The sequence below is a fragment of the Erythrolamprus reginae genome, chromosome 3 (genome assembly GCF_031021105.1).
Source record: "Erythrolamprus reginae isolate rEryReg1 chromosome 3, rEryReg1.hap1, whole genome shotgun sequence".
Classification (NCBI taxonomy): Eukaryota; Metazoa; Chordata; class Lepidosauria; order Squamata; family Dipsadidae; genus Erythrolamprus; species Erythrolamprus reginae.
The window spans coordinates 122839157-122852317 of NC_091952.1; the positions used below are offsets into that span (position 1 = coordinate 122839157).

The following is a 13161-nucleotide window of genomic DNA, read 5'->3' on the forward strand; positions in this document are numbered from 1 at the left end:
AGGTAGAGGTTGTTGAGACAATGTTGATTCTGCAATCTGCTGACATTAATTTAGCATAAATAAGTTCTCTAGGGAATTCTGTTACTTAATGATTATATTGAGATTTTGACTAAATTAGTGACATCTATTAAACAGAGCACTCCTTAGAAATGTGATAATTGTACTGGAACGTATTGATTCAGGTTTTATTAACTCTGTTCCTAATACAACATAGCATGTAATGCCAAAGCTAATGTTATTTCATAACTTCATCATTCCAAAGAAAGACACTGAGAATCAGTTGGTTTTAGTGGTTAAGATTTTGGATTAGCTTTGGGGAGACTCAGCTTCAATTTAATCTTCACCCATGAAAATTAATTTGGTATCTTAAGTCCACTTTAAACTCCTATAGTAACACTGGCATAATCACAATTTAACAGATAATCATTTCATGTGGAAAGGGGGCGTTGGTCTTACTTTATATGCCTCTTCTAGAAAAGTGGATATAGCATCCAAAAATGGGTTAACTCTGTCTGCTCTCTGATTAGACTGAGTCCGTCAAAACTGTTCAGGTCCCAACCTTGTTGCTATCCTTAACAGTTTTTGACGAAAAAAACAAAGCAACAGATTTCCTTGTCCCATAGTCAATGAACAACACATTCGTCCCATAGATTTGAAGCCAACAGTCCAACATTGACATTGGGGCTGGATGCTATATCCACCTTTCTGAGGAGAGGTGTATCAGGTAAGACTGACGTCCCTTGTCCCTCATGATGGATAAAGCATCCAGGAATGGGACATTCCAAAGTTGGTTGTACTAACGTGCGGGTGACGGTGGTCATTTCCAAATTTAGTCTGATGAAAAGTAGATAGGAAATTTTAAAAACTCAAGTACTGTATATCACTTGCTAAAGATCTCTTACCAAGATAGAATTCATGATACAACAGTTCCTGCTAAAAGTAAGTATAAAAAGAAGACGGAATTCCTACCAATCCCAATAAAGATTGCTTTGTAACCATCATCCTTTAAAGCCCTGAGTGTCAGTTCTTCCACCGAAAGGCGTGTTCCACAGATGATCTGAAAGATAATATTGGAGAGGTCATCATAACTTTAACAGTCACTTTAAAAAAAAATACTTTATTAGGTTATTAAAAAAAGGGAATGGGGGATGGGAATACAAAAAGAGAAATAGGAGGGGGAGGGGGTAAACAATATTTTTATACAGTAGCTTATATATATTGTTGTATATACATTCCAAATATTTGTCCATATGTAATTATTTTGTATTCAATATTCTTATTTGGATAATCTTATAACTGTAGTATTTAGTAGTCCAAGGGTGACGTGGAAAGGAAAGGTAGTTGGAGGTGGGATAGAAAAGAAAAGAAGGAGGAAAGGAAACAAGGAGAAAGAAAGAAAAGAGAGAAAAAGAGAGGGGGAGTAGTACCTGCAAACTAGCAGGAATATGGATTGTGACGACTTAGTTTGATTATGTTTGTTATTTTTGTTAGTGATAAGTATTTGTGAGTTATGATATTAGTAAGTTATTAATAATTATCAAGTGGATTGAACTCAGACAGGGATTGTATTGATTTTGGTCCGAATTTCTATTGTGTATATCTTTATTTTGATTTATACTAAGATATTTTGATTGGTTTTTGTTTTGTTGTTTTTAAAGTTAGATAGCCATCTGAACCATTTCTCCCAGGCCTTGTAGAACTCTGAATCATTTTTGTTTTGTATTTCCATTGTTATTTTTGATAGTTCGGCACATTCCATAATTTTACTAATAATGGTTAAGTTTGTCGGAGTGTCTCCTTTTTTCCAATGCTGTGCATATGTAATGGTCACTTTTTAAAATGTATTCATTTTTCTAATTTAAAGAAATAAATTAATCTAGATAAATTTATTTATTTAATTTATATAGCCGCTTGCCTCACAAGCGATTTTGGTTGGTGTGCAATAAGACAAAAATAATAAATGTCTCATATCGTTAACAAGTATTTAAAAGAAAAACTATAAAAACAGCTAAAACTGTTTTTATTTATCTGATTTTTATATCATCACACAACTAGTGATGCTCTGCACCATACAAAATCAAATTAAGGAGCTCTGGTCACACAGTTGATTATTCAAGGACATAATGGTCCACTCAACATAAACTTTAAAAGATGATCACAGACCTGGATTTGTGCCAGAGTGTTCAGAAACCATATTGTGAAAATGCCCTTTAAGAGTTTCAGTATCAGCCTATTTCTGAATGCAACTGAAGTTTTGTACTTAACAGCAAAATCAGCGTGATTTGAGTTCCACAGACATAACGGAATATTTGTCCTTGTGTCACACTATCATATATTGATTTCAACATGCCTGATGTTGACTGGAATATCCCCAGTGCCCTTACATGCAAAAGTAAGAATATAGTAGAGGACTTTACAGGAGCAGCTATGGCACAGCTAGTTAAGACACCAACTAGAGGGGAGAATATTCTAGATTTAGTTTTTACCAATGGGAATCGGGTTTCAGAGGTCAAGGTGGGAGAAAATTTAGGTTGCAGTGACCATCTATGTTTGTGGTTTGATGTAAAAACTGATGGTGAGCAATCCTATACTGCAACCAAAGTATTGGATTTCAGAAAAACAAATTTTAATGCAATGGGGGAATATTTAAATAATGAATTAAAAGGGAGGGATAAAATGGCAGGAGCAAGCACCCAGTGGACTGTATTAAAAAAGGCCATCTTAAAAGCCACAAGACTTTATGTAAAGCAAGTAACTAAAGGTAAAAGGAAGAAGAAACCGCTATAGTTTAGCAATGATGTAAGGGCTATAGTCAATGAAAAAAAGGCTGCCTATAGGAGGTATAAAGAGTCTGGAAGTATAGCTGATAGAGAGGTGTATAAAATGAGACAGAAGGAGGCGAAACAGATAATATATGCTGCTAAAGCCTCAAAAGAGGAAGAAATTGCCAAATCTGTAAAGAAGGGGGATAAAACCTTCTTCAGATATATTAGTGATAGGAAGAAGAAAAACTGCAGCATCACAAAGCTTAGTACCGGGAATAATACATGCATTGATGGGAATAAGGAGATTGCTGACCATTTCAATAGCTACTTCTGTTCAGTTTTCTCAAAAGGCACCTTACAAAATAATAATAATATTATAGAGGGATATAGCATTGCTTCCAGCTGTACGGATTCAGCTCCAGTGATCTTAGAAGCCGATGTCTTAGAAGAACTTGAAAGATTAAAGATAAATAAAGCAATGGGTCCAGATGGCATCCACCCCAGAGTTCTTAAAGAACTCAGATCTGTCATTGCTACCCCCCTGACTGATTTGTTTAACAAATCCCTGTTAACAGGAGATGTTCCTGAGGATTGGAGAATGGCCAGTGTTGTGCCTATCCACAAGAAGGGCAGTAGAGAAGAAGCTGGTAACTACAGGCCAGTTAGCTTGACATCAGTTGTAGTTAAAACGATGGAGACTCTACTCAAAAAGAGGATAAATCAGCATCTAAAAAACAATAACTTATTGGACCCAAATCAGCACGGCTTTACTGAAGGCAAATCGTGTCAGACTAATCTCATTGAGTTCTTTGACTATGTCACAAAGGTGTTGGATCAAGATGGTGCCGTGGATATTGCCTATCTGGACTTCAGCAAAGCCTTTGATACGGTTCCACATAAAGAGCTGATAGATAAATTAGTGAAGATTGGACTTAATCCCTGGATAGTTCAGTGGATTTCAAGCTGGCTGAAGCATAGACATCAGAGAGTTATTGTTAATGGTGAGTATTCTGAGCAGAGACAGGTTACAAGTGGTGTGCCACAAGGGTCTGTTCTGGGTCCTATTCTTTTTAATATGTTTGTGAGTGACATAGGGGAAGGTTTGGTAGGGAAGGTTTGCCTATTTGCCGATGACTCTAAAGTGTGCAATAGGGTTGATATTCCTGGAGGGGTCTGTAATATGGTAAATGATTTAGCGTTACTAGATAAATGGTAAAAGCAATGGAAACTGCAGTTTAATGTTTCCAAATGTAAAATAATGCACTTGGGGAAAAGGAATCCTAAATCTGAGTATTGCATTGGCAGTTCTGTGTTAGCAAAAACTTCAGAAGAGAAGGATTTAGGGGTAGTGATTTCTGACAGTCTCAAAATGAGTGAGCAGTGTGGTCGGGCGGTAGGAAAAGCAAGTAGGATGCTTGGCTGCATAGCTAGAGGTATAACAAGCAGGAAGAGGGAGATTGTGATCCCCTTATATAGAGCGCTGGTGAGACCACATTTGGAATACTGTGTTCAGTTCTGGAGACCTCACCTACAAAAAGATATTGACAAAATTGAACGGGTCCAAAGACGGGCTGCAAGAATGGTGGAAGGTCTTAAGTATAAAACGTATCAGGAAAGACTGAATGAACTCAATCTGTATAGTCTGGAAGACAGAAGGAAAAGGGGGGACATGATCAAAACATTTAAATATGTTAAAGGGCTAAATAGGGTTCAGGAGGGAAGTGTTTTTAACAGGAAAGTGAACACAAGAACAAGGGGACACAATCTGAAGTTAGTTGGGGGAAAGATCAAAGGCAACTTGAGAAAATATTATTTTACTGAAAGAGTAGTAGATCCTTGGAACAAACTTCCAGCAGACGTGGTTGGGAAATCCACAGTAACTGAATTTAAACATGCCTGGGATAAACATATATCCATTGCAAGATAAAATACAGGAAATAGTAAAAGGGCAGACTAGATGGACCGTGAGGTCTTTTTCTGCCGTCAGTCTTCTATGTTTCTATGTTTCTATATTCAAAAGCGGCCTTCCCAGTACCTCTGCAATCTCAAAATAGGCTACCAGAGAGAGGGCATTCACTTCATGAATTCCTTCCACAGAAATACTCTTCTTTTCAAAATCTTGAGTGCAAATTTCTTCTCCAAACTTTATTAAAAAAAATAGGTTCTAATTGTAATAATCTAAATGTATTTTTTTAATAATTTTTTGAGAAAAATATTAATTGCCAAATTTAAATGTTGCCATTTATTTATTTTATTTATTTATTTATTTATTTTATTTTATTTGTATGCCGCCCTTCTCCATAGACTCCGTTGCCATTTATTTATAAATAGATAATGGCCTTGGCGATTCTGCAGTTGACCTCAATGTCAATTGTCACTGCACAGGAGAGGGTGCTGCCAAGGTATGTAAATTGGTCCACTACTTGTAGCTTTGTCCCTTTACTGTCTTGGTATTTGGCTTCTTTATGTTGATAAGGAGACCAAAGTTGTTTCATGCTGCTGCAAAATTATCCACACTGGCTTGCATTTTCTGCTCTGATCCATCATTCAGGGCAGTCGTCCTGCAATTCACGATTCTCCTCTTGACATTTCTCTTGGAGCTGTCAGGCTGCGAAGATCATGTCCACGGTGCCACGTTTTTTGTGGAAACCGCACTTTGCTTCAGGTAATAGATCTCATTCCAGGTAGTCAGTCAGGCGGTTCAGCAACACTTGTGCAAGGATCTTGCCTGCGATGGAAAGCAGTGCTATTCCTCTATGATTATCACAGACTTGTTGATTCCCTTTCCTCTTGTAGAGGTGTATGATGGGACCATCTTTCAGTTCCTGAGGAATGGTCCCTTGATTCCAGAAAGACTGGAACAGCTTGCTGATAAGTACTACACCACCATCCTTATAAATTTCTGCTAGTATCGCATCAGATCCCGGGGCCTTGCCACTGGACAGCTGGTTGATGGCCTATGGTGGGGTGTCCAAGCTATGGTTGATATCCATCTGGGGCATTCTGTCAATCATCTCATTGTTGATGGAAGATGGGCAGTTCAATATAGATGGGAAGTGCTTGGCCCAATGCTGTAGAATCAGGGTCTTCCCAGTGATGAGAGTTGCACCAGCTATGCCCAGTAGCGGGGAGCTCACTGAGGGCTGAGGTCCATACACTGATCTGATGGCTTCATAGAATCATTTAACATTGTTTTTATCAGCAAATATCTGAATTTCATCTGCTTTGGTACTCAACCAGAAACCCTGCATCTTGCAAAGCTTGCCCTGTATGATCCTGCGAGTGTTGTTGAAGGCATTTCCCCTAGCTGTTGATGACGGGTCGTTCTGATAAGTAAAATGAAGGTGGTGCTTTTCAGCAAGTAGGGTTTGATCTCTTCATCCTTTTCGTAAAACCAGTCCTGCTGTTTCCTGTGTGAGGGTCCTAGAACTTTTAGTGCAGAGGAGTGCACAATGTCCCAAAAGTGTTCCCAGTCCTTCTTTGTATTTCCCTCTAATTGCAGCTCTGAGAGTTGGTTGTCCAGATCTTCTGCTAGTGAAGCTGCTGTGTTGGGGTTCCTCAGTTTACTGACATTGATACATTTCATTACACATTTCCCTCTTTGGCTTAATGTGAAAGCTTAATTTGGAGATGATGAGTCTATGGTCTGTCCAAAACACTCGGCAAGGCCTTGGTCACTCTTGGTCATCCTTACATCCTGTCTGTCTTTCCTCCGCACAATGACATTATCAATAAGATGCCAGTGTTTGGAGCATGGGTGCATCCAGGACGTCTTTTTGCAAGTGGGCAGGTGAAAGATGGTATTGGTGATGATCAGATCATGAGCCGCATGTGTCTTCAGTAGTAATAGGCCATTGCTGTTACATTTGCCAATTCCATTTTTCCCAATTATGCCATCCCAGGCAGAGTGAACAGTTCCTACTCTTGGGTTAAAATCGCCGAGTAGAATCAGCTTGTTTGTGTGCTTCACGGATGAAAGTAGGGCATCAGATCTTCATAAAACTTCCCCTTTACTTTGTCTGTGTTCGTCATTGTGAGTGCGTAGGCACTGATCAGTGTGGCTTGCTTTCATCTCAGCAGTGGGAGATGCATTGTCATGAGTCGGTCATTCACTCTCTTGGGAAGACTGGCAAGTTTGCAGACAAGATGATTTTTAACTGCAGAGCTAACTCCAGATTCATAGCATTCATTAGTGCTGAGTCCACACCAGAAGAACGTATTAAGCACTTCCTGTTTCTGTGAGCTGGCCTTCGCTGGTAAGACGAGTTTCACACCGCAGTATTGATGTTAAATCTTGCAAGCTCTCTGGAGACCAGGGCTGTTCTTCTTTCTGGTTGATTTGCTAAGGGATTGTCTTGAAGTGTACGTACATTCCATGTGCCAATGGTGAGTGGTGTCACCTTAAATTTTCTTTGAGATTTCGTTACTTGGCCGCATGAAATGGGCAACCTCCAACCATGGCAAGCTGGACAGGGTTCTGTAAAGCAACAAAGTTTAGGGCCCCTTTTCTAGCCCCTTCCTCTTACTATGGAGATGAGCAGTGTGGTTCTAGAGAGGGCTGCTCAGCCACTCAGGTAGTCACCAAATTCAGCTGTTGCTTTGTCAGCAGGAAGATGACCATTAGACCCGAGTTGCCTGTGTGCAGGTCCGCAGCTACAGTTCCCAATGTATCCACACCTACTGCTTCGGCGCTCTTCCATCATCACATTACTTTTCACAGGGGGGGATGTCAAGACTTGTGCATGAATTAGATTAAAGTGAGGGAGAGGCACACATAGTCAGCCTCATTCTTTCTTCCCAGATTCCATCTTGCTCCAATAGCAGGACAAGAGTCAAGACATTTGGAAATGGGCGTCTTTCATGCTCTTGCCATGCTCCACATCACTTGCAGAGACAGCCTTCAGGACTGTTGTTCTATTCTAGTGGGTTTCATCTGCTCAGTCTGCTGGAATCTGTTTTCACATGCTTGGGATAGACAAGTCCTTATCTCATCAAAGGGCATTGACCTAACGGCTACTCTCAATCTGGTTTGGCCAGCCTGTCAAAACTGTTGCCTGGGGTGTGGCCGCTGCACATGCTACAGCTACTATGAGCCACAGATGAGAACTGAGTGACAGGTGAGGACCAAAGGCGAACGAGCTGCCCTAAACGCTGCCCTAAAATGAACTCCTGTAAAAGGACAAGACATGCTCTACATCAGAGGTGCTACCCCTACCTGAACAGTATCAACATAAAGGTTGCTTTTAATGATTTTATCACCTACCTTGTACTGTCATTTAAGGGCAGATTGTTATAATTAAAACTGGTTTAAAATCTAAAGTTTAAAAACTTTCATCACAAAATATACCACATTACTTATTTTTAGGGACATCTAACTATAACTAATATTAATTCCCATTTTACTTCCTTTTGTTAACATGCGAAAGAACTGCACAAGCTCTTTTTGTTAACACGTGCAAATGCACTGTATGAACTGTGTGTTTATATTTTATAAACACACAAACCAACAAAAAGTGTCTTGGGTTGTTTTTTTTTAACCCAAAATTTAATCTGGGAGAGAAAAAGACAAGGGGGGGGGGGAGAGAGCAGCAACAGCCACCCATGATTAAAGAAATAAAATCCTTGCAATAGCTACACTGAACCCCTAAAGCAATTTAGGTATTTGTTTCTTACAGACAATTAATCACATGCAGGCAAGCCAGATGAGCTATTGATTGCCCTTTTCCCAACTAGTGGCATTCAGACAGCAGACAGACAAATGCCCCAAGCAAGGGAAAGCATCTTCCTTCCTCAGCCTAGTGTAGCTTTTAATTGTTCTTTACTAAGGTGCATGACATTTTGCTGTTAATCTTTAACAGTACTCTGGCTCCTTTTTCTGTGAGCTATACCAAGGCAGTTTATATTTTTCATTACCTTCACTCCGAGGTCCTTCATAAGCCTAGTTTCAAAATGTACTACATCATATGGTAGCCGGAACTGGGGAATTTCGGATGTGCTGCAGAGAACAAATAAAACAGAACCAATGAAACCCTGCTCATCTACTTCTCTCAAAAAAGAGGGTTCCTTAGAAATAATACATGCCAAAAATAAATTTAAAAAGCAAGAAGAAACTTAAGTTAAAGTCACAAACACATCAATATGACCGAACACACTTTTAAATTATGGAGCGTTATATGTAAATTATTGAAGTTATATGTTCTATTGTGGAAGAATTTGTTTTTAAGGAAGAAAAAAACTAAAATATGTTAAACTATGTTGATGAATTTGGGATGAAATTTTATGTTTGCTTAAAGAATATGTAGAAAGAATTGTTAAATTTAATAAGAACTGGAGAAGGGAAATGAAATAATGGGTGCAACTCAGAGGACGAAACTAGATAAAGGAGGAAGCATTAGATAAACTATAAAATTAAAATATAATGGAATGAACATAGAGATATAATAAATGAGAGTTATGATAAATTTAGAGGTTGAAAATTAGCTTTTTCCTCCTCTCCCTCCCTCCCTCTCTCTTTCTCTCCCTCTCCCTCTCTCTCTCACTCTCTGTCTGTGTGTGTGTTTGTAAGAGAGAGGGGGTGAGAATGAGAGAGAAACAGAAGAAAACATTAGTTAAAAATGGGTTGGACTTTTTTGGAACTTAGAGAGTTGCCATAAACCCATAAACCATTCTCGGCATAACCTCAAAGACTCCACGGTAAGTAAATATAGCTGCAAATACAGTGGTACCTCAAGATACGAACCCCTCGTCTTACAAACAACTCGTGATACGAACCCGGGGTTCAGAAAAATTTTGCCTCTTCTTACGAACTTTTTTCGAGTTACGAACCGGCGTTCGGAGACTGCTGGGAAGCCGTGCGTCTGTTTTAAAAGGTGAAAGAAGAGGCAAAATTTTTCTGAACCCCGGGTTCGGTTCGGGAGGTTGCTGGGAAGCCCCCCAGCCCGGCTGCGACCTTTTAAAACAGCCGCGCCGCTTCCCAGCTGTCTCCCAAAGCCGAACGCGGAAGTTCGGCTTTGGCGTTCGGCTTCAGGAGACAGCTGGGAAGCGGCGCGGCTGTTTTAAAAGGTCGCAGCCGGCCTGGGGGGCTTCCCAGCACCCCCCCGAACGCCAGAGCCGAACTTCCGCGTTCGGCGTTCGGAGACAGCTGGGAAGCCGCGGGGCTGTTTTAAAAGGTCGCAGCCGGCCTGGGGGGCTTCCCAGCACCCCCCCGAACCCCGAACCCGGGTTCGGGGGGTACTGGGAAGCCCCCCAGGCCGGCTGTCACCTTTTAAAACAGCCGCGCGGCTTCCCAGCAGTCGCCGAAAGCCGGGTTTTTTACGGGGGTTTTTTTGGTTGCCCGGATTAATTGACTTTACATTGTTTCCTATGGGAAACAATGTTTCGTCTTACGAACCTTTCGTCATACGAACCTCCTCCTTGCACCAATTAAGTTCGTATCATGAGGTATTACTGTATAAAGCAAAGCAGCAACATAGAATAATAACAAGCAGCTAGAGTTTATTAAAAATTGTCTACCACTGTACATAACAGAAACTGGACTGAGAACGTATTTTGTATTTTCTCTTTTCCAAATATCTATTAACCGCTTAATCCAATTTGCTACTCTTAAAAACAAATATTTTGCAGCCAACTGAAAAATGCTACTTTAGGCACATAACATAGAAGTTGTAAGAACTTTGTTAAGAAGGATTATCTTTATTTTCCTAATAATTACCCTGGTTTTTGACTAGAAGCTTTCTAACCTTTTACATTTTACATTTGGGATTTGTAAATTATCCTGAAGGCTATAGGTATATGAACATTTTAAAAAATAGCAAGCTATAATTCTAACATATATTCTCTCCTTATCTATATATATATATCATATATATTCTCTCCTTATCTCTTATATCATATATATTCTCTCCCTCCCATCTACTTCTCTTCTTTTTACTTTCTATCGTTATATATATTACTAAATGTCTATTCTCTTCCATATGTATTATATATTGGACAAAGAATAAATAAATAAATAAAATAAATAAAACATATAATACATTTAAATGACCAAATCTATTATTTTCCATATGCATCTGAACTGATGATAGCTTATGATTGCCAGTACCAAAGCATATTAGTTTAGTGCTTTTGTCTCCTAATTGCCACGGATGATCTACCAAACCTTCTCAATATTGATTATTGAGCTTCAATTCATGCCAGATACCACTCAGAATCTGAGTTCCTGCCTCTCTGAATTCACTGGCAGGAAGGTGATTTCCCCTGAAAACTGGGTCACTGACACATGTAGACACATGACCTAAAGTTCAGCAATCTGATAATAGGTTTCAAGTGCCAATTCCCAACTGTGAGTCCACATATACTGTGTTAAATGAGACTCTACTTTCACATAACCAACCAAGCCAAAGAGAAAAAGTAAAGACTGGGAATTAAATTCATTAGATTTTCATTAGATTTCATTAGATTAGATTCATTAATCCTGCTTGGTATTCTTTTTTTTTAAAGAACATTCTGCAGTTGATGCTAAAAGTTATCACTATAATATACATATTATACATGAAATAGAGAGATGGTAAATAAATACTTTAAAATTCAATGATGCTAAGTTCACATAAATTAAAGTCTGATTAACTTATTCACTGAAAAATTAGAATTTCCACACTTAAAGTTTAGATGCATGCATGTTAAATACAGTAATTCCTGCTTGTTCTAAATATTTATTTAGTGATTTGTCATTTCAGAGACACTGTGAAACACTACATAAATTTATACAAAAACTTCATTGGTATCACAATCTTATTTTAAAAGCTATTATTTCAAAAAAGTCAAAAAATAAATGTTATTTAAGTTCCAACTCATATAATAACATATATGTGATTTTCAGAATGCTTTACTTCAAACATTACCTTAAACCCCCAACGTAGTTTTCCTTTTCAAAAATAGTGATTTCTGAATAGCCCAATCGAGCCAAAAATGTGGCACAACTTATACTAGCAGGTCCTGCTCCAAGAAGAGCAATCTTGGTACGATAGGATTCGGGCAAATCTTGCAGTGGTGGGAGGGAAGGATCTCGAATTTGAGGAATATTGATTGCTTTGAATATCTGAAAAAATAAATACTTAAATGGTTAATAAAAAGGGAAGAGCGCTCATATCTCTTTGGCATAAGTATACAGTGGTACCTCAAGATACGAACCCCTCGTGATATGAACTTCTTGTGATACGAACCCGGGGTTCGGAAAATTTTTGCCTCTTCTTACGAACTTTTTTCAGCTTACGAACCCACCACAGATCGCAAAATGGCGCTCCGCTGGGCAGCGGCGCCCAGCTGTCACCTTTCAAAACAGCCAGGTTCGGGTTCGGAAGGCCGCCAAGAAGCGCCGCCACCCGGCTGTCACCTTCTGAAACAGCCGGGGGGCTTCTCAGCGTTCTCCTGAACGGCGAACCCGGAGGTTCAGGTTTGGGTTCGGGTTCCAGAGGCCGCCGAGAAGCACCCGGCTGTTTCAGAAGGTTACAGCCGGGCGGCGCCGGGTGGCGGAATGCCGTTTTTGCGATCGGCGGCGGTGTTTTTGGCCAATCTGGAGGCTAGAAAGGAGGTGGGGAATCCCAATAGGAAATTCCATGGGCGGAGCGTTGATGTCACGAAGACGTCCGACAGATTAATCACTTTTACATTGTTTCCTATGGGAAACAATGTTTCGTCTTACGAACGTAAGACGAGGTATTACTGTAATGATATTAAGTCAGTAGTGGGTTCTAAAACCCATTGCTACCAGTTCATCGCAAGCTCTCTCGCATGCGCCGACTTGAGAGAAAACCACTGGACCAAAGTCCCTCAGTGAGTTTCTCAACTTAACTAATGGACTGAGGATATCAAATGTCATGATGAAATCTAGTAGCATTAACACTGGTGGTTTTCCTTTGCTACCAGCAAAGTACTGATGAAATAAGCCATTGTGGATTTAGTAAAATGACCCACAAAAACTGCCTGAAGTGAATTGATGGGATTATTTCATACAAATGTAGAAAAAGCTGAGAGAACAATTTATTCAATAATCTTAAACAAGAAAAAAAGAGATACTAGCTGAAGGGGGGGGAGCAAACTGGAATGGGGGGAGTGTATTAAAAATATGAAGATAGGTAATGTTATTAGTTCTAAAATTTACATATATTTGGTTGCCAATTTTATGCACAATAATCCTAGGTGGCTCACAACAAAGCAACAAGTCTTCGGAGAGGGGCGGCATACAAATCTAAGTAATAAATAAAATAAATAAATAACAATACATTAGCAAGCCATCCATACCAAGGGTATTATTTTTCAAATAATCTAGAAAAATATATGTGAAAAGAGAAGACTTGATCAGCCTGGAGCCTTTTTAAGTACAGAGAAGAAGTGAAAG

At 39.4% G+C, this 13161-nt stretch overlaps 1 protein-coding gene across 6 annotated transcripts in view; it reads right to left on the minus strand.

The window, feature by feature from the left end:
• The window catches only part of DPYD (dihydropyrimidine dehydrogenase), a 735717-nt gene that overhangs the window by 482739 nt on the left and 239817 nt on the right, over window positions 1-13161 (minus strand). For all 6 annotated transcript variants that reach the window (XM_070746537.1, XM_070746536.1, XM_070746535.1 and 3 more), the window contains 3 exons: window positions 11666-11862; window positions 8679-8760; window positions 970-1057 (listed from right to left, as the gene is read on the minus strand). In XM_070746537.1, coding sequence (XP_070602638.1) covers window positions 970-1057; window positions 8679-8760; window positions 11666-11862 — 367 coding nt within the window. The remainder of the gene's footprint in view (window positions 1-969; window positions 1058-8678; window positions 8761-11665; window positions 11863-13161) is intronic.